This window comes from Simochromis diagramma, unplaced genomic scaffold (assembly GCF_900408965.1).
Source record: "Simochromis diagramma unplaced genomic scaffold, fSimDia1.1 OVJJ01000131.1, whole genome shotgun sequence".
Lineage (NCBI taxonomy): Eukaryota > Metazoa > Chordata > Actinopteri > Cichliformes > Cichlidae > Simochromis > Simochromis diagramma.
In genome coordinates, this window is record NW_024387200.1 from 5,550,156 (window position 1) to 5,576,662 (window position 26,507).

Consider the following 26,507-nt stretch of genomic DNA (forward strand, 5'->3'; position numbering starts at 1 on the left):
CTTTAGTTCTCTTATCAGCAGCATTTTTCCCAATAATTAGTTTAAATTATGCTTTGGTTAAAATAGATTCCCAGATATTGGGTTAAACGTGATTGCATTTTAATAACGGCGAATGACTCTAATTCAGCTTCACTGTGTGCTCACCAAATGTCTGTTTACATTTTCAATCTTTGTTTCCACTTGCCGCCGTTTGCTTGAATAACCCTGCAGCGTTTTTCCTCGCTCCTGGCTTTTATTTTGAAATTCCCCGTGCACTCACGCGCACGAGGCGGAGTTTGGCGAGGGTCGGTTGGAGCTTCAGTTCGGGATCTCCTGCTGACTGTCCGGGCAGTGCACACATTCTCTGACTGGTCGGACGACCAGCTTTTAGTCGCTTTATGTCGCGTTAGCGAAGCGCGAAGAAGTGAAAACCAGTCTGTAAATATGTGACTCCACTGCCGGCTAAACATTAGCGTTTCTACCGAGACGAGGAAGATGGACTCTGTTGTGAAAAACACCCAGAAGAAGAAGTTGTGGCTCTGTGGTCTGCTTTGGTGGTCGCTTCTTGTCCATTTGGCGTCAGGAGGTAACAACTGCAACTTATCTGACTTTATCAAATGAAAACGACAGCGATACATTTATTTAATGATGCGTTCAGTGGGAGGGTGTTTTAATCTTTCACGTGTTAAATTTGAAGAGTTGTTTCGCTGTTTTTAGTTTGTAGTCTCTGGCTGTGATTAACAGTTTATAAATACCTCGTACTTGTGCGTGCAGTTCACCATATTTGTTGGCTGTGATAAACTACAGCACTAATGCTTATTATCACTTAACAGTAGTTTGTTGACTGATTTCGGTACATAATATTGCGTTACTCTGCATCACAGGTCCTAAAATGTTGACCTGAGTTTAACAGGATTAAACACGATGTGATAGAGGGTAGGCTGCAGGGTCTTTTGGCTGCAGTGTCACGATTCCTCCCAGCAACAATAGCAGCTCGTTTAGTCTTTAAACAGCACAACCCTGTGATTACTTTTATATTAACTCAGCTGAAAACATCAGTATACCTCTCATTTAAGTAACCCCCACCCATTCTTATAATCTGTGCCTGTATGGACGCCCACAGTAGTCTGATATGATCAGAGACAGCAGCAGAAATAGGACTGTGATGCCCACTGCAGTGGAAGAACTATCAGACTGTGACAGTAGCACACTCAATTAAATTCAAAGAAATGGACAGTTGTTGCTGCCTTAGGAGACCTAAAGGGAGGGAGATGTGATTTTCAGTTTAGCTGTACATTATTTGCATTCATGTGAGCATTCCTTAGCCCATTTGAATAATTTGATCCCAGACATGTGTCATCTAAATTCAGAGTTCATCCAGGCTTTGGCCTCAGGAATTATTTCAGAGTGACTCTCACTTACTATATCCTTCTTTGCACATGACTACTGTATAGATATTTGCCTTACTTCAGTGGATTTCCGGATGTTTTCTATTTTTATTTTATTTTTTCATCTCTACTGTCTTTGCATTATGAAACAAGCAAGGGCAACAGAGAGTCCACAAAAAACCCAAACAGGCACTTCAGTCAAGTTGCATTTCTGATTTGTTGTATAAACTGAGCACACAGGCAGTGACAAGCACTGCTGTCGCCCCTAAAATTAACTGTTAGGTGTTCTCTGGCTTTGTTGTTGAAAAAGCAGTTCGTGAAATCTCTTAGAAAATGTCCTTAATGCACAGAAACTAACCCTGCTGAAATCTAGATTATAGAGCAACATTCAAAACATGGGAATTGTTTTCTAGTTAGTCTGCAGTGCTCTTTAATTAACATTCCCTCAAAAATTCAAACTTTTGGTCATGTCAGAATGCTTGTTTACTTTTCTTTGGGGGGGGGGGGCATCATTCTTCATCTGATCCAGAATCCACTTCCTCACAAGCAAACTGGGAGATGCAGCGATGGGGAGGTTCTGACCCTTTTGTTTTAACCAAACACGACTTTCAGTCATATGACTTAAACGTCATCTTGATGACGCTAAAATACAATTGAGCATGCATGTCCATCCTTGTGAATTTAAGAGAAAAATGTTCGTGCATTCCTCTTGAACAGTTTTGGGAAGTGCTTATTCCTTGTTATGTACACAGAACCATGAAGATGAATGGCACGGGACAAATAAATAGAGATAAGTAAGGCTGGATGCCTTTGTGGATATCAGTTTTTGTTTACTTCCAGCTACATTTAACAGTTCCATCTAAACAGGGTTTCAAACTTAGGTTGGTTACTGGTCAGTTAATTTCATTTCAGCTTTGGAATTTGTTCGTGCTTTGGATTTTGTATGTGTTTTGGAGTTTGCATGTGTTTTGGAGTTTTGTACGTGTTTTGGAGTTTGTAAGTGTTTTGGAACTTGTACGTGCTTTGTCTCTAGGGGCCACCGTAGTTCTGGCTTCACAATAGGGACAATCATTTTAGTTTCCTTTGAGCTATTAAATAATAAGTAAGTATATCGTGGTTGTTTGTGTTGGTTAAACGAAAAAGTGTTTTTTTAATTACTAGACATTATATTAACCAGATGATTTAGCTCATGGTTGACAAAATAGCATTAGTTGACACTTAAAGTCTGGACTTTTGTTTGTGGGGAGTAAATAAGAGTTGGCTGTTAACATGTGAAGCAAGCCAAAATTGTATAAATTTAGGTTAACAAAATAAGAATGTGTATGATTTTAAATATATCTATGTATAGAATTTCTAAATGAAGCAACAGCACCTATGGCCTACATGTGTTAAAGCTCCATCTCAGTTATACAAACTAAGTTTTATTTTGTTTTCCTTTCTCTGGATGTTTATATTTTAAATTCATTCTCATTGATTATTGTATCTTAATGTGCCTCAAGGGCTTATTAACATGCTTAACTGATCGAATTGCTTAAAAGAAAATATTGCACGGTCCACACAGAGTGGATCAGTTTAAGCAAACTGCACATTAGTGCATTAACCCTTTTAGGAGGCGGAGTAATCCATGAGCACACATTAACTTTATCTAGCTTCCCCCACTGAGCACTTTAGCTCATTAGCAGCAGGGGGGGGGGGAATCAAATGTAGAATGGGCACATTTCTTCAGTTTGTTAACCATTCAATATGCTGGGGACTCTGGAGCTCATTAAAAACTGAACTGGTGGTGCCCGGGCATGGAGGCTCAGACAAAAACGCTTCAGAGCATGTTAGCCCAGATTACAGGGTGATGTGAAATGGCAGGGAGGTGATGTAGAAGAAACAGCTGGGTCCGTCCGCCACGCTGTTTCTGGAACATGGGGCCACAGACAATGTGGGGACGTCAGAGCCTTTCATGTTCAGGTTGAAGGTTCCTGTCAGGGCAGGGCATGCCCGAACATGACGGACTTCCCGCAAGCCTCCTCCACATCCACTGCCTCAGTTGGTACACTGCTGTTATGGCATTAAAGTCAACATATGTAACTGTTATACATTTAAGAGAAACCATGAACTTTCTCCTACAGCTACTAACGAGAGATAAACCTGCAGTTCTGCAGGCTTGAGTTTAGTTTCGTCTTAAAGGTGGTTATTATTCTATAGGTAAAGCTTTAAAGCTGCAATAATTGTATTCTTGTTGTAACTGAATGCATGGAGCCTTTTAAGTGTAACTAGCCCACCGCGAAGGCTAAACTCAGTAGATCCAGTGAATCTGACAAGTCTTTGAAATCAGGTGAGGTATAATTTGTGCGCAGCGTGTGGTGTAAAGCTCTGTGTGTGCCCTTCCCACTTATACACAGTCTGCTCACTTGTAAAGAACAGCTTTGATGATAATTATGCTGGCTTTTATATCTAAATGTCACATGTCGACTGTATTGAGACCGCAATGCTTGACTTGACTTGCTCTGTTTGTTGTAGTCACTGCTACTCTACTTCCTGTCCCAGTTCTCTCTTGTACTCGGCTCAGTTTAAATAATTGTGAGTTAGCCTGAAAAAAGACACCAAAATTGAGGACATGTACTCTTCCTCTAAGTCTCTAGGTTTTTTTTTCCAATCCCTTTTCCTCTCACAGCTTCCTTCTATGGTGACGGCTTTGTACAGCTCAAGGCGAGACAGTCGTCCGACCGTAACGTGCTCCGCATTCGCTTCAGAACCTCGAGCACAAATGGCCTGCTGTTTCTCGCCGCTGGACAGACCCACTACTTTTTACTAGAGCTCCACACAGGTCGCCTGCAGGTGGGTACATCCATGGCTCCAGGACATGAGCATATGTGTTCAGGCATATAATTTCACACGTTCACGCACACATGCACACACACACACACACAGTATGCTATATGCACAACATCCAGTTTTTACTTTTTGTGTCTGACTACATGTATGTGCATTTTGGACAAACAAACATTCGTCACCATTAGCTGTGGCTCTGTCTCTGTTGACAGTGTCAGTCTCTGAACGCGTTGACACAAGCTGACAAGCCTGTGTGGTGTGAGCTGAGTCTTAATGCCATACCAGTCACTTCTTGTCACAGTGAACACAACGAGATGATGAAAGATTTTTGAGATCATGGACAGATTAGTCACTCAAACCACATGATTGAGAGGCTGGATGACAGTGAAACACACGTCTGTTACAATTGTGGATGCTCATATTAAACATGGCCAAAGTAATGAGGCCAATATATGTGCAAGTAATCTCTGTGAGCCAAAAGTTCAGACTTCAGACTCCTTTAAATTCCCCATTTCAGACAGTTTTATTCCCTCTTCTTATAGCTCTTCATGATATACCCTGTCCTCTTAAACTCAGCCTACAAAGCTCAGTCTGTTCAAAATCAAACGCTTTTATAAATAAATTTGTGTAAACTGTGAATGAAAGTCAATTGTATTCAAACATGTATCATACAGATTTTTTTTTTCACTGATCTGTTATTGTAATAATGATTATTTCACAAAGTTTATTGGTTCCTGTTTCTCTGGGTTCTGAATTTCATACTAGAATGAGCCTTAATTAATGGAGTGGAAAACAATGAAATATCATGTTTCAGCAACAGTTTTATATTAAAAGGAAGCTGTATGTGGTTAAATATAGCATTCACTGCCACCTTTTGAGATTTATTTTGTATTTATCAAAATGTAGGTGTACATTAGGTTTACACAGGAATTTAGTAATTAAAGATAAGCTTGTGCCACAAGCATTAAAGTCCTGTAACAGAAGCTTTGCATGGAGAATTTAGAGGTAAATCAAAATGTCCATTGAAGATAGCTTCTAAAGCATCTTGTAAGCAGCCCTGCCAGGCTAAATCAGCATACAGAATGCACAGATATACTGCCAGAAGACTTTTTTGTAAGTAGACACATTCATAGGAAACATAGGAAGTCATCAGATATGCATTAGAGCTTTTCTGCTTTATGCAGACTAGAGAAATCCCTGTGACTAAGCATCTATTTGTGTTAGACTTTCGCTGCTGGGAATGAATCACACTGACAACTGTGTTGCAGAGTTGTACCTTAGTAAGCACGAGGAGCGAACTCCGTGTTCATAAACTGGCACTGGTTACCATTTTAGGGTTTTGTTTTGTTTTATTTCTTCCGTCACACAAGTTTTCCTCTGGCTTGGGGTCTCATTTCGTGTGAGTCAGGCATGAGCGTCGCTTCCCGGAAACCAGTCCATGAATAGTGGCGACTGAACAGCAAGCCTTGACAAGCACATCATCTAAATGGTGCATTAGTTTGAGAAGGTGATGTGATTCTCTGAGGACATAGCTGAAGGCAAAAAGATAATAGTGCTCTTCCTGCTTTAAACGACAGACAAAGCTCACTGTTATAATCACAGGTGACATCATGGAAAATAAGCAATTTAAATCTTGCTTCTCCTTCGGGGTTCTCTACTCTTGCTTGTACAATGAAAATATTTCAAGAATTATTATTTTACATGTGTACCACTGTATAAACAATTTTACATTGTATTAAAATTATATTTTCAATAACGACTGTATGATCATACCAAATAACATGTACTTGAGCACAAAAGTGGTTTTGCATTACTGGATAAAAAATTAAGGAGTCACTAAAGTTATCAAAGTTCATCCATGAATGTCTGTTTAATTTATGTTAAACTCCTGATGGTGTTCAATTTACCAAAGTATTCTGGATATCACTAAATATATCAAGATCCTTGTTTTAAGAACCAACAATGTCTATATCTGTTGTTGGGTCATTAAAGTTAAGACTTTATATGCTGTAAGTGTTTGTGTCACAGTGATGTCAAACTGTGTTAAACTAAACAAACATAAAATAAAGTCCTTAGAGAAAAGTTGATAGGTCTTCACAGTCGCTGAAGTCCGTAGTGTCAACCTTCGGGGACCATAAACCAAATTTTCATGGCAGTGCATTCAGTATTTCCTGAGGTAATCGGTCTGGAGCCACATGCTGGACCTGCATACTACTACTAGCATTCCTAGCAATGAGTCATATTTAATGTGGGATATATTTTTTTAAAGGGTATTGGAAAAAGTGAAAAGTTAGAAAAAGTATTTTATACCCATCCAACTTTTTTTTTGCATATTTGTCACACTTAGATGTTTGATGTCATCTAATATTAGATAAAGATAGCCTGAGTAAATGCATAATGCTGTCTTTAATTAATGGTTTTATTTAAAAAGCTATCCAAGCCATATGTGATAAAGTAATCGCCCCCTAAACCTAATAACTGGTTGTGCCACCCTTGCCAGCAAAAACTACAATCAAGCATTTGCAGTAACTGGCAATGAGTCACATCATTCTGGGGGAATTTTTGCCCACTCTTCTTTGCTGAATTGTGTTAATTCAGCCACATTGAAGAGGGTTTTTTTAATTTAGTTTTGTTTTCTTTAGCTATTTCTGAGGTAATATGCTTCCAATCATTGTCCTGCTATATTATGCAATTATTTTTTAACATAGGCCCATGTAAGTTTGAATATTTTTTTCCCCTTAAATTATCAAAATTTTCATTTAAAAACTGTATTCTATTTATCTAATAGGAAACACTGTTTGATCAGGAACATTAAAGTATAGCAAATATTTAAAAAAGAAATCAGGGAGCAAATACTTTTTTATTGTAATGTAATAATAAGCCTAAATTTACTTAATTTCCTCCTTAAGTTGCTCTGTGCATTTGCATAATATTTCGTAAAATGTCATATTTTGTAATCCAGTTGTTTTTGTTCTTTCTCCCAGCTGAAATTGGATCTTGGATCGGGGGAGCAGATGTTAGAATCAGACCGGGGAACCCATCTCAACGATCTGGCCTGGCACCATGTGGAAGTCCATCATGTGCAGCTCAACATCACTCTTACTGTTGACTCAAACTCTCACAGCAGTGTAAAGGTGCCAGGTCCCCATTACAGTCTCAACACAGATGGTCTCTATGTTGGAGGCTCAGGGGGCTTGGATAGACCTTACCTGCCCAGAGACCCAGTTTGCTTCCGAGGCTGCATGGATGATGTACTTTTCAATGAACGTGACTTGCTGTCATCACTGAGACCATATACCGGATACAAGAATGTTCATGAAGTGTCTTTAGGCTGCAGTCCCCAGTTCTTTGCCACTGAAGAGGACCCTATCAGTTTCTTCAGCTCGAGGGCTTACATTTCTCTTCCAACCTGGATTACTGAGCAGGAGGCTGTATTTGAGTGTGTTATGCACACTTCAGCTAAAGAGGGAATTATCCTGTACAATGCAGCCAGAGAGGAGAAGTTTGTGGCTCTGGAGATTCAGGACGGTTTGCTTGTGGCTGTTGTTGGAACAGGTGAAACCAAAACTGAGCTTCGTTCACTCACACTCATCAATGACAGAAAATGGCATTCCATCAAGTTATATTTCAGTTCCAAAAGCCTTGAACTAACTATTGATGGAGAGACGGTGAAATCTGGCATTATCCCTCACCCAAAAGCGCTCCAGCTTAAAGGTTATCTTTTTGTTGGAGGCATCGATGATGGCACAAGATCTGAAGTCAAAAAGATGGAGCTTGTCTCTGTATCTGGAAAGCGTGCCAGGGGAGGTTCCTTCAAAGGATGTCTAAAGAACATTGCAGTTAACAGAGTTAAGATGGGTCTCTCTAATGCTGTAGTCACCAAAGATATATCAGTTGGTTGTGAGCCAGAGAAAGAATCAGATCCACCAACTGCTTTGAATCCAACAAATACTCCAGGATCTCTTTTTCACTTGATAACACCAACACCATCGATTGATATGTCCACACTTGCATGGGGCTTGGACAGAAGGTATGGTTTCAATTTTGTGCAGCTTAAAAACCTTATAGTCCAAGAGGGTGGTCGAGCATCTCTTGAAGCCAAACACATCAAGGTTCTCTTGGACTTTAGAAAACTTGGCATTCGACAGTCTCAAATTATGTTTCGGATAGAGGAGCAACCACTTCGAGGTCAGATAAGGCTTGATGTCGATCAGGACCAAGAGGAGAATACTTTCAGCATGTTGGACCTTTGGCATGAGCGAGTAATGTACATCCACGGAGGCTCAGAGGAACCGGATGATTTCTTCATGTTTTCAATTTTTTCTAGTAGTCGAAAGCAAGTTCCTGATTATTTAAAGGGCACCAAACTGTACCGCTACAATATTTCAGTGACATCCACTAATGATGCACCTGAGTTGAGTCTACCTCAAGGAAATCTCTTTGTTCTGCTGGAGAACTCAAAGAAACGCCTCACCACTGATGTTTTGATGGCAACAGACATTGACAGCAATTACACAGACCTTTTCTTTTCTGTACTTGGGAACTTGAATGCTGATGCAGGATACTTGGAAGTTGAAAGCAACCCAGGCAAGGCAGTGACCTCATTTTCATATATAGACTTAGACGAACTGAGGGTGTACTACGTTCACACAGGGGTTCGAAATTCAAGGATAGTTCTGAGAGTTAGTGATGGGGAAAAGGTCAGCAACACTGTAGTTTTACGAATTATGGCTGTAGGACTCGAGTATAAGATTGCTAACAACACAGGCCTTGATATCATTCAAGGAGAAACTGCTATTATTGGCTCAAAGCAGCTGGCTGTGCAAACAAATGCTGTGAACCAGGTTGTAGACATTCGATACGATGTCATTGAACCACCTCAGTATGGAGAACTCCAGAGACTTCACTCAAGTGGTGAATGGAGGCATACTGATTCATTTTCACAAAGGCTTTTAGAAAAGGAGCGCTTGAGATATGTTAGTACTTTCCAAGACATCCAGACATCTAATCCCACTGATTACTTCAAGTGTAAAGTTAATGTGGCTGCAAGGGAAACCACTGAAATCTTGTTCCCAATCACTGTGAAGTGGGTAAAGTACCACCTGGTGAGAAACACTATGATAGATTTGGATAAAGTGAGGAAAGTGACACTAAACTCAGAGTGTCTTTTTGCCACAACTGAAGGTGTGACTCTCTCAGAGGATGACCTATATTTTCGGGTTCTCACTACACCAAAGAAAGGGAAATTACTTCTCAACACCATAGTCTTAAAGAAGAACTCCACCTTTAGCCAAAGAGATGTAACAGATCTAAAAGTGCATTACGAGCTAGTTGACAGACCTTACCAAGATACAACTGACAGATTCAAATTTCATCTGGTTTCCAAACATGCTCAGTCACAGAACTATGATTTTCAGTTTTCTATTAAGGCTGATGTTAACAGCGTGTTTATTAGAAATGCAGGACTCTCACTTCAGGAGGGAGAAAGTAAGCTTATCACCAAAGATGAGCTCTTTGCAGAGACTCTGAGCACGAAGGATATGTTTTATACAGTTATAAACAGCCCAAAACATGGAAAGCTAGTCCGTATAAGTCAGTCAAATTCCAATGCTAGCTATGACAACATCTTAACCTTTAGTAATAAAGATATTTTAGAGGAACGTATAATATATGTCCATGATGACAGTGAAACGACTCAAGATGAATTCGCTTTCATAGCCTCCACCACCCAAGGATTCAAACCTTTTATTGCAGAAGATGAACCTGGCTCCAAGGAAAGTGTTTTTAACATATCCATTCAGCTGCTAAATGACCAAAAACCAGTACGTGTAATTGATAAAGTTTTCCACGTAGTAAGGGATGGACAGAAGTTACTCACTACAGAAGATCTGCAATATCAAGATGCCGACTCTGACTTTGATGACGGTCAATTGGTTTACACTCGACGTGGTATCCCAATGGGAGACCTCGTGCTGGTAAATGACACCACTTATCGGCTGTTCCAGTTTCGACAGAAGGATTTGGAAGAAAAGCGGGTGCTGTTCATTCACAAAGGTGTGAGCTCTGGCAGATTTGTACTTTTTGTCTCCGATGGAAAACATTTTGTGTCAGGCCTTTTACACATCAGTGCACATGACCCTTTCTTGAAAGTCGACAATAACACCGGCCTGCTGGTCCAGAAAGGTCATTCAGTGGTCTTTTCCACCAGCAATTATAGTGTAATGTCAAATCTGGACATCCGAGATGACAAGGAGGTTATCTTCAAGTTAGACGATGGTCCAAAGCATGGAAGTCTTTACCGCAATGAAACAACCGTTGTGACATTCACGCAAGCTGACTTAAAAGCAGGGCTGATCCGCTATCGGCACAATGACAGCAAATATCTGACAGACTATTTCAACATAACGGTGAAAGCTAAAAGTCTTCAGCTCACAAGCAGGGTCAATGTGAAGGTTTACCTGGAAAGTCATCAGAGACCTCCCATTGTACAGCATCATGATACTTTATTGGTGGAAGAGGGAAAACCAGCAAAGATTGATGAAACTAAACTAGAGGTGAGTATTTTCATTTAAAGAACTTTAATTTCTTTGAAGCATTCAATTAAAGTTGTTTTTTTTTTGATAAATAAGTGAAATAAGTAATCTGAATTGAAGGAAATATTACATCAACTGCTTGTATGCTGCTGAAAGGCTTAAAACAAATCTTTGACCAGGTTTTGTTTTTATGTTTTACTATTTTGCCAGTTTATGTTGAGAATCACACGACAACTAAACCTCAGTGACACAAGAGACATTTCAAATTTAAGGACCAAATGTTTTCTGATTCTTGCAGGTCACCCACGAGGACAACCTGCCATCTGAGATTGTGTTCACCGTAAAGGTAGCCCCATCTTATGGCTTTCTCAGGCGTTTTGTTGAAGCGGAAGAGCGCTACATCGGAACCAAACAGTCCCCTGTCAACACATTTACCCAAAATGACATCAACAGCGGGAACATTCAGTATGTGCAGGTGGAGCCAAACAAAGTCAACGACACCTTCATCCTTGATGCCACCAACGGGGTCACTGATGTCACTAACATTAAAATGTTTGTTGACATCATCCCCCTGCTCATCCCACTTCAAGTCTCCAATATCACACTGAACGAAGGTGCGGCCAAAGCACTGACGCAGGATGTGCTCAAAGTCACCAATCGACACTTTTCGGGAATCAACTTCTTTTATAATTTGACTCAGCCCCCGCAGCATGGTCACATCGAGCACTCACGACATCCTGGTGTGGCCATAACCACTTTCACTAGGAGGCAGGTGAGATATTCTGACAGACTCTCTTACAGTTACCACAGAAAATAGCATTAGACTGGCAGTTGGGTGGGTATAAAACTGCTTTGATTTAGTGTGGCAGTGACATTTATTTTATTTTTTTTGTTTGGTTTGGTTTGGTTTGTTTGTTTTTTTTGTTTGCATCAAGTGTTTAGAATTTAGAGGATGCATCCATCAATTACTCATTAATTGACTGGACTAATTATTTTAAGTAACCTTCGTAACCTTCGATTTGGTTCTCATTAAATGCTTTAAAGAAAAATCTTTCTCACCCTATCCCAATAGGAATATCATCATTTTCCTAGTTTTTTTTTAATCTTGTCATTATGCCCTTAAGTATTTTCTAAGAGGTTTCACATTATTATCATGTGGAAATTATATGCAAGAGAAGAGATTGTGACCTAAGCATCATAAGGTAGTTTTATGCACTGCTGTGTTTTGGAAGACCCTTTGCTATGCCAGTCTATCCTTTCTGTGATCATTATTCAGGTGGAGCATGAGTTCATTTACTACGTCCACGACAGCAGTGAAACCTTAGCTGACAATTTCACTTTGGTGGCCAATGACACGAGCTTGAGGAAGCAGAGTGCAGCTCAGATGGTGCACATCCAGGTTATACCCGCCAACGACGAGCCTCCTGTTATTATAACCAACAGGGTCCTCAGGGTGAGTCTGCTCTATATTTAAACTTCAGACACTTTTTTTTTTACTAGGAGGTCTGGCATTAGAGCTTACTGTCATGTGGGCAGTGTTACAAGTTGCCATGGCTGGCTGGCAGGGTGGATGGGGGAAACTATGTTTGCTATGTGGAAGAGGGTCCATAGGGGTTTGCAGCATAGAATAGCAACTTAAATCAAGCATAAAAAGAACTTGCAGGAAAGTCTGGTATGATGTTCAGAAGTTAAATTTTCAAACAACTCTAACCAGTATTGAGATATATCACAATGACTTGAACAATGAGCTGCTATTTTTGGGGGATCTGGAGTGGCTGGAAATGATTTCTTAGGCTTATTATAAAAACTTTTAATTAAGTCAAGGATTATTTCCGAGCATTACAGAGACAGATCCAATGGTGAAAATAAATTCCCATAAATAAAATCTGTTCAACAATATTCAAGTGTTGAGTGTTTAAAATTGGTAAACATTGTGACCACACTGCCTCATTTTGGTCCACTTTTGCTCTACTTCACCTTTATTTTTGTCCTTTTCTTACCAAAGGAAAATGTTCTGGTTATTTAATATATGTTTAATATACTGTATGTGAAAAGCAATCCCTACTCAGATATGTTATACGTATCTATACTTATAAATTAAACAAGTTGTCTTTTGTGTATATTTGCTGAGCAGTGCTGTCTTGTGCTACTCTGTAATACAAATACAACTCTGGCTGGAGTTGGAGGAGGTCCAGCTGTAAGGAGAGTTTGAAGTATAGGTCTTTGTAATCTGTGCCCCAAATGCCTCAAATTCCTCTGGGATCCTGCAGACACAGAGAGGAGCAACTTCTAACATTTACTGTGCTAAAGAGTAGCTGGCAAGTTTTACATTTTGGTGATGTTGACTGACAAACTGATCTGCATGTGTGCTCTGTTAAATTTAAATCAAATGAGCCATTTTTTCTTTTTTCTTTTTTTAAAATATGTGTTAAGTTGGAGGTCAAGGCTTTTAAGTCAAGGGAGCTGATTCCTCAGTGGCCACAAGGTGGCCCTGTCTTACCTCTAATCATTGGTCTTAAAAATGCCCTGCACATGATTTTAAGAGAGTGAACTTTTTTCTTGCAATCATGTGTATATATGCATTTGAATTTTTTTTTAGAAAAATCACTTTTTATGCAAATATTACATTCTCTGTTTCAGTTTTTTAAAAAGACTTGCTATATTTCTTTTTGCAAGCTGGAATTATCAGTACACGTTACCTGCCCTTGGATTTCCAGAGAGAGAGATGGTGGCTGAGTGGTTAGGGCACATATCACATGATGAATGTGTACCCGATGTGACATTAGCTGCTGGCTGTTTGCTACAGGTCATAGCCCCTACTCCTTTTGCCACATTTCATCTCTTTATTTACAGAAATAAAGACCAACAATTGTTTCTTGAAAATATCTTGTGTAACTGAAACCAGTATTGTTCATGGCGATGCTGCACTGAGTTGTGAGGACTCTTTCCCATAGTGCAGCATTCCACTTTTTGAACTTATGCCAAGAGAAAAAAGGCTAAGACAGACACATGATTAAATAAAAGAAGACATCTTATTAAAAACATGTTAAAAAGAAGCATCAAGCAGTTTAGGTTTTGTAATAATGACTCAAATAAATTTGTCTAATCGTCATCTCAACCTGTAGCCTGATAAGCAGCAGCATGAGGTCTATCATATCTCATGTGTGTTGTGTTTAAAAATGATGAGTCACATGCTGTTCATCAGTCCTGCTGTGACTTCCTGTTAAATAGGGGATTATTGGAGGTGGAGTCATTTCACACCAGAAGAACGCACACTCACTTAAGATGTTCTGCTGCAGGGCTGATGTGGAGTGTGTGTTGTCCCATTTCAGAGGCTTCTATTTGATTGGTATACATTATTATCCATTTAAATAATGTAACAATTTAAAGTATAAGGCCAGCTCATTGCTAATTATCATTTGAGCTTTTCAGGTCCATTCACCAGTGTTTAGTGTTTTATTTAAGTTCAGATCCAACTTGACATATTTAGTTCTATATTTTTAAAGTAAGGAATGCATTTTTTTTCTTTTTCTTTTTCTTTCTTTTTTTGTTTCACTCTTGTTCAAAATTCTCTCTTCTGCAAACTGTGATAATTGTTCACTTTGCCCACCTTTCACCAAGCACAAACCTGCCAATAAACAAGAGTCTGCTCGGTAAGTGTGTGAAAACAACAGTGATCACACCTTCAACACAAAAAAGCTACACATGATGAAACTTAATTCTGTAAGACATACAAAAAATATTTTTTAACAGGAAGTGTTTACTTGTTTTCTTTTTAGAACGTTATATCTGTTGATTAAGTAGAAACCTAACTTTTTTTCTTTCTTTTTTTTTTTTTTTTTAACTCATTTAGAAATGCTGTGATCATGTAGTTTGTGTGATTTGAAAAAAAAAACAATTTATAGAAACTCAAGTTTGGAAGAGTGTGCACCACGTGTAGCATTTTTAGCATCTCAGCTGAACAGACAGTAGTGCAAGGTGAAGTGATGTCTTCACGATAAGTTGTTCACTGATTAATAATTACATGGTAAATAATGAATCCACTACTATCCACTGCCCCTAAAATTAATGTTTTTACTTTCTGGCTCAACTTTGGTTGTTTGGTTCTCAGCATTCATACCAAAAGCTAAAAGTATGAATCTTGGTCTGTATAGAGTTATGTAGATACTCACTGACAGTTTTCTAGTACTAGTAGTAATTTTCACATTTGATGCGATAGGAGCTTTGTGTCATGGTGCGTTATCCTGCTGGAAGCAGTCATGAGAAAATGGGTACACTGTAGCTATTAAGAGATGGACATGTGGTGTTTAAATGATGCTCATTTGTACCTAACGAGTCCAAAGTGTGCTAAGAAAATATCCCCATTACCATTACAGCATCATCACCTACCATACTTGTTGGTACAAGTCAGAATGGATTCATTCTTTAATGACACCAAATTCTGGCCCTGTTATCTAAACGTCGCTGCAGAAATCAAGACTCATCACTCCAATCTTCTGACATCAACATGGTCTTTCCACCCAGAGAACTGTTGCTCACTGAATATTTTCTTTCTTGATGACCATTCTCTGAGAAAATCCCAGTGTTCAACAGTTTTTGAAATACACATTTAGAGTCGCTTAAATCAGGTTTTCTTGACCATGTATAAACCTAAATGCAGAGTTGTTGCCGTATGATCAGTTGATTAAATATTTATGTTAGGGAGAAGTTGAGGAGGTGTCCCAAACAAAGTGGGCAGTGAGTTTGTCAGCACTGCTGTTTACTGATTCTGTTGTTAATATACAGTTTAGCTATAATCTGTTTTCTTTTTGAAACTGTTGTATTAGATGATTTTTGACATTTTGTTTGGCCTATTTTTGTGCTCTGTCATTAAAGATTCAGCTCTGTAAACAAACAAGTTCAACACAATTGCCCAATAGCTCCATGGCACCCCAGTGTGTTGAGCTAAAGTAGATGGTTGGACACAAACACTGCTATGGAGATCTGGCATTTTAGGGTTGATGCTAGATATTATAGAACTGCAGTCCCCAACCTTTTTTGCGCCACGGACCAGTTTAATGTCAGACAATGTTTTTACGGATCGGCCTTTAAGGCGTCGCAGATAAATACAACAAAATAAAATGATACAGCCGAGACAAAAACTGTGGTATTTTGTAAATATAATAAATGCGAATTCATTGTGTAATTGTGTAACTTACTCCTGAAATGCGCCAACAACATTGAGAGTAGCATCCTCCTCTCTACCCCTTAACGCTCTCTGGTCGGTATGGTAACACGTAAATATTTCTTTCAAAATAAGACACACAACTACAACTCTCGCAGCCCGGTACCGGTCTGTGGCCCGGGGGTTGAGGACTGCTGGTATAGAACAAAGCACCAACCTCTGACAAATTTCTGAGCTTGCAAGCTATCCTGAAACTTACATTGGATAAGCAAGCTTACTTACAAGGGACTAGTTTTTCCACCATTACCAAAAGATACAGGCTGTGCACCCTGAACACACCTACCCAGATGTATCAGCCACTCCTGGTTATTAGACTGAGGGTGGCCAGTGGGAAACTAATAATAAAACACCCAACCCTAGTTTGTATCAGCGGAATGTTTAAACCTTTTACTTATAGGTATCCTATAGGGACTTTTACAGTCGTGAATGTTTAGGGAATAACAAGATAACACTTAATTTCATAAAATCATTGTTTTATGATTTTTTTGTAGCATTTGACACAAGACTAAATAAAAATAAAATTAATTTTTGTCCTAGGAAGTACACACAACACAATTATCATCTTTAATATTGCTGGCATTGATCTTCACATCACAAAAGACAGGTTTGTGCCAATATAAAAAGCACAGATGTTAATAGAATTAATGATGGCTGTATTCCTTTGAGCTGCTTCAGTTTCAGGGATCTGTTATTGCTGCTGCTGGTGACCTGACATGTTATAAAAGCAGAGGTGTTGTTAATATCATATGTGACACGTGTTCTTTGACAGCTCAAAATGTCTTACAAGGAAAAGGTTTGTGCAGTTCATCGCATTTTACAGGCCATACATTCACATCATTCTGATCACAACATTGCATTAATTACTGTGGAATGACAACCTGTCCTAACAACAATTGCTTGTTATGCAATCGTTCCTCTGGACTGGACTGTAGAAGCTCATCTTTTGTTGTCAAGTGTCTGCACGGTTCAGTAGTTTCGTGTTCTGTGTGTGAATGAGATCCTCTGTTTCTTCGTGTTAGCCTTGAGCTTTTGAATTTACATGGAAGCAATACTTCACTGTACCAAACCAACACTCTGCAGAACACCAAACTGTATAAAGTTTACATGGCTATATTTAGTCCTGAAATGTCCTTGGTTTGAGTGACAGTTTTCCTGAGGTTTTTATTGTATTACCACCTATATTTGCCTGAGTTAGAACATTTTTTGTAGCAGTCCTTCTGTGGATGTTATGTTGCACAGAAGCAAGACAAAAGAAAGAAGAAGAAAGCCCATGAAATAGCCTTATAGCTGGACTCACACTCAAAGCATCTTTGTCAGTTGCATTAGCTAATGAACGACAGGAACACATGAGCTATTTCTGTGGTCTTTTATGTGCCTGGCTTTTATTTCATTTGTATGCTATTATATTTTTGCAGAAAGTAGGTGTAGCTTAGCTGTGGTGCAGATACTTTTAATTCATAAAGTGGCACATAATTTTGCTCTACCTTACAGACTTTGTACTGCATACTTCTTCTACACTGCCTAGATTAAATGGGAAAAGATTGGCATTTACAAATGAAAATAAGCTTTATTTTAGCAAGTTTTGTGCCCCAGTTTCATGATGAGATGTGGCAGCCTTTTATTCCAAATACCACAATAAATGTCAAACTTGGGTTTAGCTGTCATGCACTGTGAGCCTCTGCATTATGATCCCTGTCAAACAAAATCTTGTAGATTCCTTGAGGTCAGATGGTCTCTGCTCTGTCCTTGTCTGCCCCCTGTCCAGGTGTGGGTGTCCTCAGTGACAGAAATCACTTTGGATGATCTGAGTGTGCAGGACCAAGACACACCACCAGAGGAGCTCCACTTCATGGTGACTCCACCCAGCAATGGACACCTGGCCCTGAAGAGCGCCCCGATGAAGGCAGTGCTCAACTTCACCCAGGCCCACATAGACCAGGGGCAGCTGGTGTTTGTTCACAAAGGTAAATGTATTTTCCATGCTATAACAGAGAGAGGACTACTGAATTTAATATTTTAATTTGAATTATTTAAATATTTAACTAGAAATAGCAAACTTTGTCCAGCCAATTTCATATTAAAATAATTTTGATAAATGCTAACTACCAAACAGGAATGTAATTAATAATTATTCAGCCAGATTACCATCATAATATTATTCAGTATGTGATTTGTTATAGTCTGCTGCCCAAATTAATTTGTATAGTCTTTAATCAGGTTCTATTTCATCAGGTAAAAGGAACATTTTGTATTAAAATTGTGTTTTTAAACACAAACTCACACACAAATATAAAGGTCATACACTAAGAATGAGTGAACACAATATTTAGCTCATAGGCAATACAAGCTCAAGGTCAAAACAAGTACAGTTTCAGGTCCTTCATGTTCTAGAAGTAACTCAACCCAGAGTCGATACTCTAAACTGGAAATTTCCAAACAAAAGCTAATGTTCTGTGATGGACACTGGAGTAGTTTCTGTTGCTATAGGGTATTCAGCAGATATACTGTGATATATTACATTCTTTTCATTCTCTTGCATGGTTTAAATGAAATAATTCCAAATATTTTTAAATCTTTTATTTTTGCCATTCCTTTTTGTACCCACTAGAAGGTGCTGTTAGCAATTGCTATAGTTTGATGTTCTCTCCAGTTTCTCTGTGAATTAGAGTAATCTGTAGGAATGGTGTGCAACCTTCTTTCTTATCCATTGGCTTGATTGCATAAATGAGACCGGCCAAGTGGGCTGAAAGTCAGATTGGAGGTGATAATACTTGATAGTCTGGAACTGCTGTGACGTAGTGAATAACTTTTGTCAACATTTAATGGTGACTCAGATCAGGGTTCTGCTTACTGCTTTGATTTTTATCTACCTTTTTCTTTGTTTTGTGCCACCATGAAAGCTTGTCATAACAGCGTGCAAGACTAAAAGAATGTGTTCTTTTTACATGCGTTTACCCACACGTACATTATAATATTTATGTTCTATACTCAGAGGTTACTTAGACGTTCAGAATTGTTACATTTTCTTGAGCTCTTTTATATGTCTGTGCCAAGAATAAAGTAAAAACTTGTACATACAAAACTAAATCAGGCTGTTTTTTCTTGAGTAAAGGAAATGCCACTTATCCTTTGATCTGTTAATATTAGTGTTTTGTTTAATGATGTTTCCAGGTGCTATGTCAGGAGGATTCAACTTCCAGGCCAATGATGGTGTGAACTTCACTCCCAGACAAATCTTCAGTATTACTGCTAAAGCCCTAGCTCTCAGTTTGGAGAAGAGTCAACCACTAAAGGTCTTTCCAGGTAAACCTGTTCTTTGAGAAGCTTGTGATTATTAAAGTCTAAAACTGGCTATATATTTTTAATACTGTTAAAAAAAAACCTATTTGTTTATTTTTTAATATTTGTCCTCTTCCCTCTTCCTTGGTGCTCAGCTCTCAGACAAAGGGTATGAAACATCTGACTTTAAGATGTCCTTAAACTTACGAACAGTGCAATTCTAAAAGAAAAGCAGACCCAGATTTGTACATCAGTGCTGTGTTATTTTTGAGAATAATGGAGCTCAGTGGAACAGTGAACCAGTATGTGGTCTGACTGCATACTTCCACCAAGCAAGAAAAGTCCCTTCACTCTTTACACGAAGCAACTCCCTTGATCCAGAAGCAAATCTGGATTGAGGTTATTTTGATATTTTCTTGAACTGAGCTGTTGTCTTATGTAACTTTGATGTGTTTTACAAAAATATTCAATTCTATTAAATGTTACGCTAAATGTTGAATTTTACCCTCCTTGCATCAGTAAGGAATTCTTCCAGAAATCCTTGGATCTGGATCTAGGTTTAGATCAAATCCATCCATAAGTTTCTGGGTCATCCTCCTAACAAACAAACCAAAACCAGCTGTATCACCTCCTTGACAGAAGTAATGAGCTTCATCTGGCCGTGGTTAAAAACAAATAGCTTTTTTTTTTTCCACATGATTTGTTGACAGCAAGAAACAAAAAGACTTGAGTCTAAACTACTAACTATGCTTCCCATTGTTTTATTTTCCCTTCTAATAATATGAGGTTTTTTAAAAGTATTTGTGTCATGATCAAGTGTACAGCTGCTTCCTGAAAAGAACTGAAACGGCATATTTTTATTCGCCTCAGTCATCAACTCATACAAGTTTTCTGTGGTACTAGTAAGAACCATGAGCACAGTATTGGTTTCCTCTTTTTATTTTAGGATTTTTTGGGGGTGGGGAATTTTTTTCTATGAAACATTAGCTGTTTCTGACACCATCAGTCTCTCCTTAACTGTATTTTGCATCAAAATTTGCTTGTATGCTCAGCCTGACTGCTACCAAACACCACTGAATTCCTTTAGTTAAATAATTCAGCACATCTACAACAGCTGCAGCAAGCACTTTTATCCCCAAATACCAGACCAGTGAATCAGCTTTTGCCATGTCCTAATGTTTTGATATTTTTTACTGTTAATATTTTGGAGATAAAAATAGGCCAGCTGGGTGTTAACTGTGTCTGCAAACATGTTTAGTTTTCTGAGATTTTCAGTAGTCTGTCAGTGGTGGAGATTTTCAGTGTGAATTAGAAGGAACGGATATGGTGAGGATAGAATACAGCCAACTGGCACGCTCTGCTGAGCTTCCCAGCCACAGGGTGAGTGGGTACTTGAAAAGCTGTGCCACTGTCTGCCTGAGACAGCCCTGTTTGTGCTTCGTGCCAGGCAAGCCGGAGAGAGAGAGTGAGATACAGAAAGGGCGGGATGGGAGCTTTAACTGACAATGAAGGGTTTTGATGGGGTGAGGGGTGACATGAAACACTTTCACAGTGTGGAGGGAAGATAGATTTATTTATTTTTCCTCTTTCCTCACAGACACCTTAAATGTCTTGGTGCTTTCTGGGAAACTGTGCAAACACTTCTTGCTAAATAGTTGCATATGCGGAATTTAGAAACCACATTTACCTGAAAGCATTCTTACGGATAGTCGTAGTGCCAGTAAAGACATTTACACTTTTATTTTAGTACACAAAGCTAATTATCTAATTGGCCGATATAGTTACTTAATGGTGGGAATACTGGATATTATTAGAAGCTTGTTTTTTGTCGTTAAAAGATAAGAAACTTGTTGCTCTCTCTTCTTCCAGGCAGGAAATTTCCCATGATAGATATGGATGGTGGGAGCACTGCTTAAAAAAAAGTGATGAATGGGTTACACTGTGCTTTCACCCCTCTGTCTCTCTGTCTTTGATTTCCATCATTCATCACCAGACTTTTAGGATCCCAACAATATTCACAGTGACAGGAGGACTGTGGAAATCTATGTAATCCATCTTAAGAAGAAAGAATTCCTTAGAAGTCACCTATTACTCTCAGTGGACACTTCTTTTTACATTTTCCCCCGAGTGGAAGATTTACGTCTGCAAGGAGCCGATCTACTTTTAAATTCTTGTTTGGATTTTATGTAACACCCGCACTGCAGTTGGATGTGCTGTAAAAATGTCTCTGATGTCTGCAGTGCTGCTTTAATTTGACACATCAAAGGAATCTCATCGGTCTATTCCAGACCTTGTTTTGCATAATTTGGAGTCAAAAAGATGTGGAACGCATTCAAAGGGGAAAACTTACAAAATGTAGAAAAAAAGGTTTTAACTGCGTGGTTTCAGCTAACTTGATACTCAATTCAATAAAACAATCTTTTTGTTGACGGATGCTGAAGCAGGCCACTTTATCAGTAAAGCTACTATTCTTATTTAATTTCTCATCTCTGTACAGGCTCTTCGAGACCAATCACAAATGAGTATTTACAAGCAGTGACCAATGACATGAGCAACACCTCAAACCGTGTAATAACATTCAGTGTGACACGGCATCCTAAACTGGGGCGTCTGGTGATGAGGCAGCCTAATAATTCAACAGTAGACATCTCCACTTTCACACAAGATATGGTAAGTGTGAGGAGCCAGAGGTCATGCCCATACTTATCACCCTTATGTGCTATGTAATATGAAACAGAGAAAGACTAAACAATAGGCTTTCTCCGCTGATGTGGAACACTGCCAGATTTCCTCTGTATGAATAAAACATGTAATGCTTTTATGTAATCAATTATTACTGGTGGATTATTATGTGACACAGACACAGTTGTGATGGTTGTGCTATATTTACCGCTGAGCAGAGCAGATTTAAAGTAATGAATAAATATTATGCAGACTGCAGAAACATCTTTAAGAATGAGGCCGCTGCACAGATTACACAGTTGATTATGTTCATTTTGAGGATGGCTGATTTCATTAACTTCATAGATGTACATTTCTTTTGTAACTTGGCTTGCCTGACTCTTTGGAGTGTGTGTGTACCACAGGTGGACAGGAAAGAGGTTTTTTACATTCAAACTCCTGTTGAGTCAGTTGGCTGGGAAGCCATGGACTCGATGACCTTCTCTGTAGCATCACCACCTGCTTCAGTGGACAATCTGACCTTCAGATTTGACATCTCATATGAGAATACTGGACCCGAACACAACACAATCCTGCTTGCAAACACAGGTATGAATATGACTCTACAGGTGTGTTAGCAGCTCTGGTCAGACACACTGCTGCTTTGAGGTAAAAAAAAAAAAATTAACATCATAATGTGAGCATCCTTACAATATGTGTGTTCTAAACCGGTGTAAAATTCAGATGAAATTGGGAGACGGCACAGATAACAGAGTTTAAGAGAACCAACATTTGTTTAATTAAATGAAAGTGGGGGGAGAAAAAGTCAGTGCCTAAGTGTTTAAAAGAAAGAAAATGAAACCAGAAAAACACCCAGACAAGCCACATGCTTGCCTGCTGGGGAGAAGCAAGAGAATATTAGCTACCAAGCCCTCCTTTTTTAAAACAATTAGTCAAGTGGCAGGTGTGCTTTCTCCTAGGGCCCACCTCTCAAACTCTTAAAACTGTAGATGATGGCACTAACATTAGCACATTGTTGGGACTGACTAATTGAAGTTTGCTTGGTGACAGGTGCTGAGGTGACAGAAGGGGAGAGTGTCATCATTGACGAGTCCAAGCTCGATGCCACGAACCTGATGTCCAAGCTGCCTACACCTCAGCGTAGCTCCTATGAGGTGTGGTTTCAGGTAACATCTCTGCCTCAACATGGTGTCATCGTGGTTGGTGAGAGAAACCTAACCAAGGAGAAACCTAATTTCTCACAATTCATTATTAAAAAATATGGTATCACCTATAAACACGACAACTCGGAGACAACTCAGGATTCTTTTATATTCAGCGCTTGGCTTAATCCTAAGGGAAAAACTGCGCAACGCCCTGAAGACGACAGTGATGTTGTTGTGGAGCATTTTAATATTACAGTCAATCCTGTGAATGACCAGCCACCTTTGCTAAAAACCAAAGCTCCAAGTCTGAAGGTGGTACAAGGAGATACAATAGCCCTTGGGCCAGAAAATCTCAAAATTGAAGACTTGGACAATCCTCCTGATGATATTAAGTTCTCCGTGATAAGCAAGCCAAGCAATGGTTACTTGGCTCTCAAAGGAAGTTTGAATGAGTCAATAGTGGCCTTTACCCAAGCTCAAATCAATAACAGAAGTGTCTGTTTCGTCCATGATGGAAGTTCTGTCTCTGGAGCGTTCTACTTCAGTGTTACAGATGGTTATCATAAACCAATATACAAACTCTTTAACCTAGAAGTGTCAGAAATTACCATCACTCTTGTCAAAAATACTGGATTAGAACTCCAGCAAGGTAGGACTTTAATATCTCTGACCGAGGACAACCTTGCTGCTGAGACCAATGGGAAAAATGTCACAGTTTACTACCAGATTACAAGGCCTCTGAGATTTGGCAAACTTTTGAGAGACAACCGAGAGGTTACGCTGTTTGACCAGGAAGATCTCCAGACAGGAAGGTTGTCCTACCATATGATCTCCCTTTCTTCTGTTGAAGACAGCTTTGAGTTCACTGCTTTCACTTCAGAGGCAAATCTGACTGACCAAGTGCTTAACATAACTGTGAAACCTTTACTCCAGACTGGTAAAGGTTTAAGGATTCCCAATGGGATTACGGTCAAATTCAATGTAAACTTTCTCAATGCATCTGAACTGGCTAATATAAGTGACAGTGACCCCGTCTTTGAAGTATTATCCCATCCTAGGTATGGGAAAGTGGTTCGACCAAAATTAAAAATGACCATAAAAGCTAGCCCAGTGGAGTCCTTCACCTTTCAAGAGATCATGCAGGGGAAGGTAGCCTTAGAGCTGAATGCTAACATGACTGGAGTTGAAGAGCTAAACGATTCAGTAGTATTTGTTCTGAAAGCTGATAGCGTCCAACCTGCTAAAGGGGAATTACATTTTACAGTTGTGCCATATGATCCAGCATTTATTCCACCCACAAAGAGTCCTGTTTCAGCTACATCATCTGTGCCTCAGGCATCAATCAAGACTGCTTTTCCAGTCCTGTCTACAGTTTTCCTCTCCACCCAACAACCAAGCATAAACCAGCAAAAGTTCAGAGGACGCAACCGCTGGGGAAACTCCAACAGAACTAGCGTTTTTGGTACAACTCTGGGCAAACCATCTCAAACAGAGGAGTTTCTCTTCAAAAACACACCAGTTCGTGTCGAGTCCTACCCTCAAAAAACGTCTAATCCACTCCTGATTATCTTACCACTGCTTGCTCTGCTGCTGCTTGTAATCATCTTTGTGGTGCTGGTTGTCTTTCTTCGACACCACAGGCAAAGAAAGCAGAGCACTGCTACAGCACAGGAGCAAACATCCACCGGTCTTCCAAACAGTTCATCTTACCAAGGCCAAACCCAAAGGAGCCCAGCAGTTCCCACTGTGACTGTCACTCCTCTAAACCATAACTGCCCAGGCAGCCCAGTGCTTGATCGGTTATTGACACCAAACCAGGGCACAACTTATAACGCAATTGATTCAAACATGGTTGTAAGTTCATGGAGTAATGGCTCCCCTGTTACATCATGCCAAATGATTAGAACCGCTACTCCCACTTTGCAGAAGAATCAATACTGGGTATGATCTTTTATAGCAGAAAGTTGTCACTATTCAGGTTTTAGAGTTACATGACCACTGAGGGTGTGACAATAACTTGTTCGCCATTTTGGATGTATGACGCAATATCATGAAATGAATAAGGCCCTAGTCACACAGGCTGCAAAGGAAAAATATTTGTTTCCTAGCTGGTTGTCGAATGGTTGCTGGCTGTTACCTTGAATCCAATAGCTACAGTCCCAGTCACACGGGCCTAGAGACCAGTCAGCAACCATCTTGGGTTGGCAGAAGGAGAATAATTTAGCAAGGAAAATTTCAAGAGTTTTTGTAAAGAGCTAAACAAGAGTTAAAACATGCCCTTAAACGCTGTCCCAACAAGGTGATAACAATATTCTGTGTCTGCTGGATGTGAAACGTCCTTTGCGATATATTTATCAGAAGCAGGACAGCTCATATTAACTCATTGCCCAACACCACAACCACTGCTGCACATTCAGTTGGTGGGACAGAATCTGTTCACTAGAGCATTTACAAAGTGGTAATTGTAGAGAATTATAAACAATGTTTGTGCCTCATGTATATGTAACCAACAATGTCCTCATGCATGTTGCAGTTTCTCCCATTAAGAGTTATGAACAGCAGAGTGGAAGATGATTCTAATAACTGTGAATTACTAAGACTGACACTGGCATTTCAACTGATTGTGCAGATTTTGTATAGATATTATAGTTTAGAAATGTTGTAAACTCAGGAAGTTTGTCATTCACCTTTATTGAGGGTTACATGTATTGTTGATAACTGAGGTCCATTTAAAATTATGGGACATAACTTAAAGGAAAATCTGCCCGAAATGTTTCCCAGCATGGCTTTGTACCACTCTCTTCATAGACCCGATCAAGTCATTGATAACACATTTGATTAAATGATGTAATTTTATTTTACTCTTTCCAGTATTTTTATATTTAAAGAAGTGCATACAAAAAAATCAAGGTAGAAATCTTTTAAATTATACAATTCTACTCTTACTCTTCTCATCTTTACCTCAGTTATTAAATATAAAACACAAGGATTATTCTATAATTTATTAATAGGCTCATTGATCTACAACTCACCTGAGGTGTAGCATGTTTGCTTTTTATTGAGGAGTGACTTTTGTGTACAAAACGTCACTGTACTACAGCTGCTGACAGGGCTTTCCTAGAAAAAGAGCAGATTTTCTGTGACCGAAATGAGTCCTTGTACGATATATAATTATTATTTATCACTGATAAACCAGTTCTAACTTATGTGGTCAAATTATTGAATACGTCTGCTGTACACTGTAATGTAACTGCTGTAAATGAATGGTACTGCTCTGGGGGATGAGACTGCGGTCAGATAAAATTACCATTAGCATGAAATTATTTTATACTGAAGAGAATTGTCCTTTTATTTTATGCTAGTCTCGACTCAGTTGTGTAACTTGCCATGTAACAGAAGTGTCATATTTATTTATACCATATTTTAAATAAACCTAATGTTTGTAAACAGCTTA

General features: G+C 39.1%; 1 protein-coding gene across 1 annotated transcript; it reads left to right on the forward strand.

Annotated features, from left to right (window-relative positions):
* Positions 1-268: 268 nt before the first annotated feature.
* Positions 269-26,507, forward strand: cspg4ba (chondroitin sulfate proteoglycan 4ba). The gene is made up of 10 exons (XM_040050733.1): positions 269-565; positions 4,033-4,196; positions 7,175-10,744; positions 11,022-11,495; positions 12,000-12,176; positions 17,713-17,911; positions 19,119-19,250; positions 21,724-21,896; positions 22,313-22,496; positions 22,959-26,507. The coding sequence occupies exons 1-10, from the start codon at positions 475-477 to the stop codon at positions 24,998-25,000; spliced, it is 7,206 nt and encodes a 2,401-aa protein (XP_039906667.1). The 5' UTR covers positions 269-474; the 3' UTR covers positions 25,001-26,507.

Bases quoted from the DNA above. Each gene is read 5' to 3' on its own strand.
- cspg4ba (XM_040050733.1), top strand. From the start codon at position 475: ATGGACTCTGTTGTGAAAAACACCCAGAAGAAGAAGTTGTGGCTCTGT. The intron at 566-4,032 runs GTAACAACTGCA...TTCCTCTCACAG, and splicing joins TGTCCATTTGGCGTCAGGAG to CTTCCTTCTATGGTGACGGC. The intron at 17,912-19,118 runs GTAAATGTATTT...TGATGTTTCCAG, and splicing joins GCTGGTGTTTGTTCACAAAG to GTGCTATGTCAGGAGGATTC.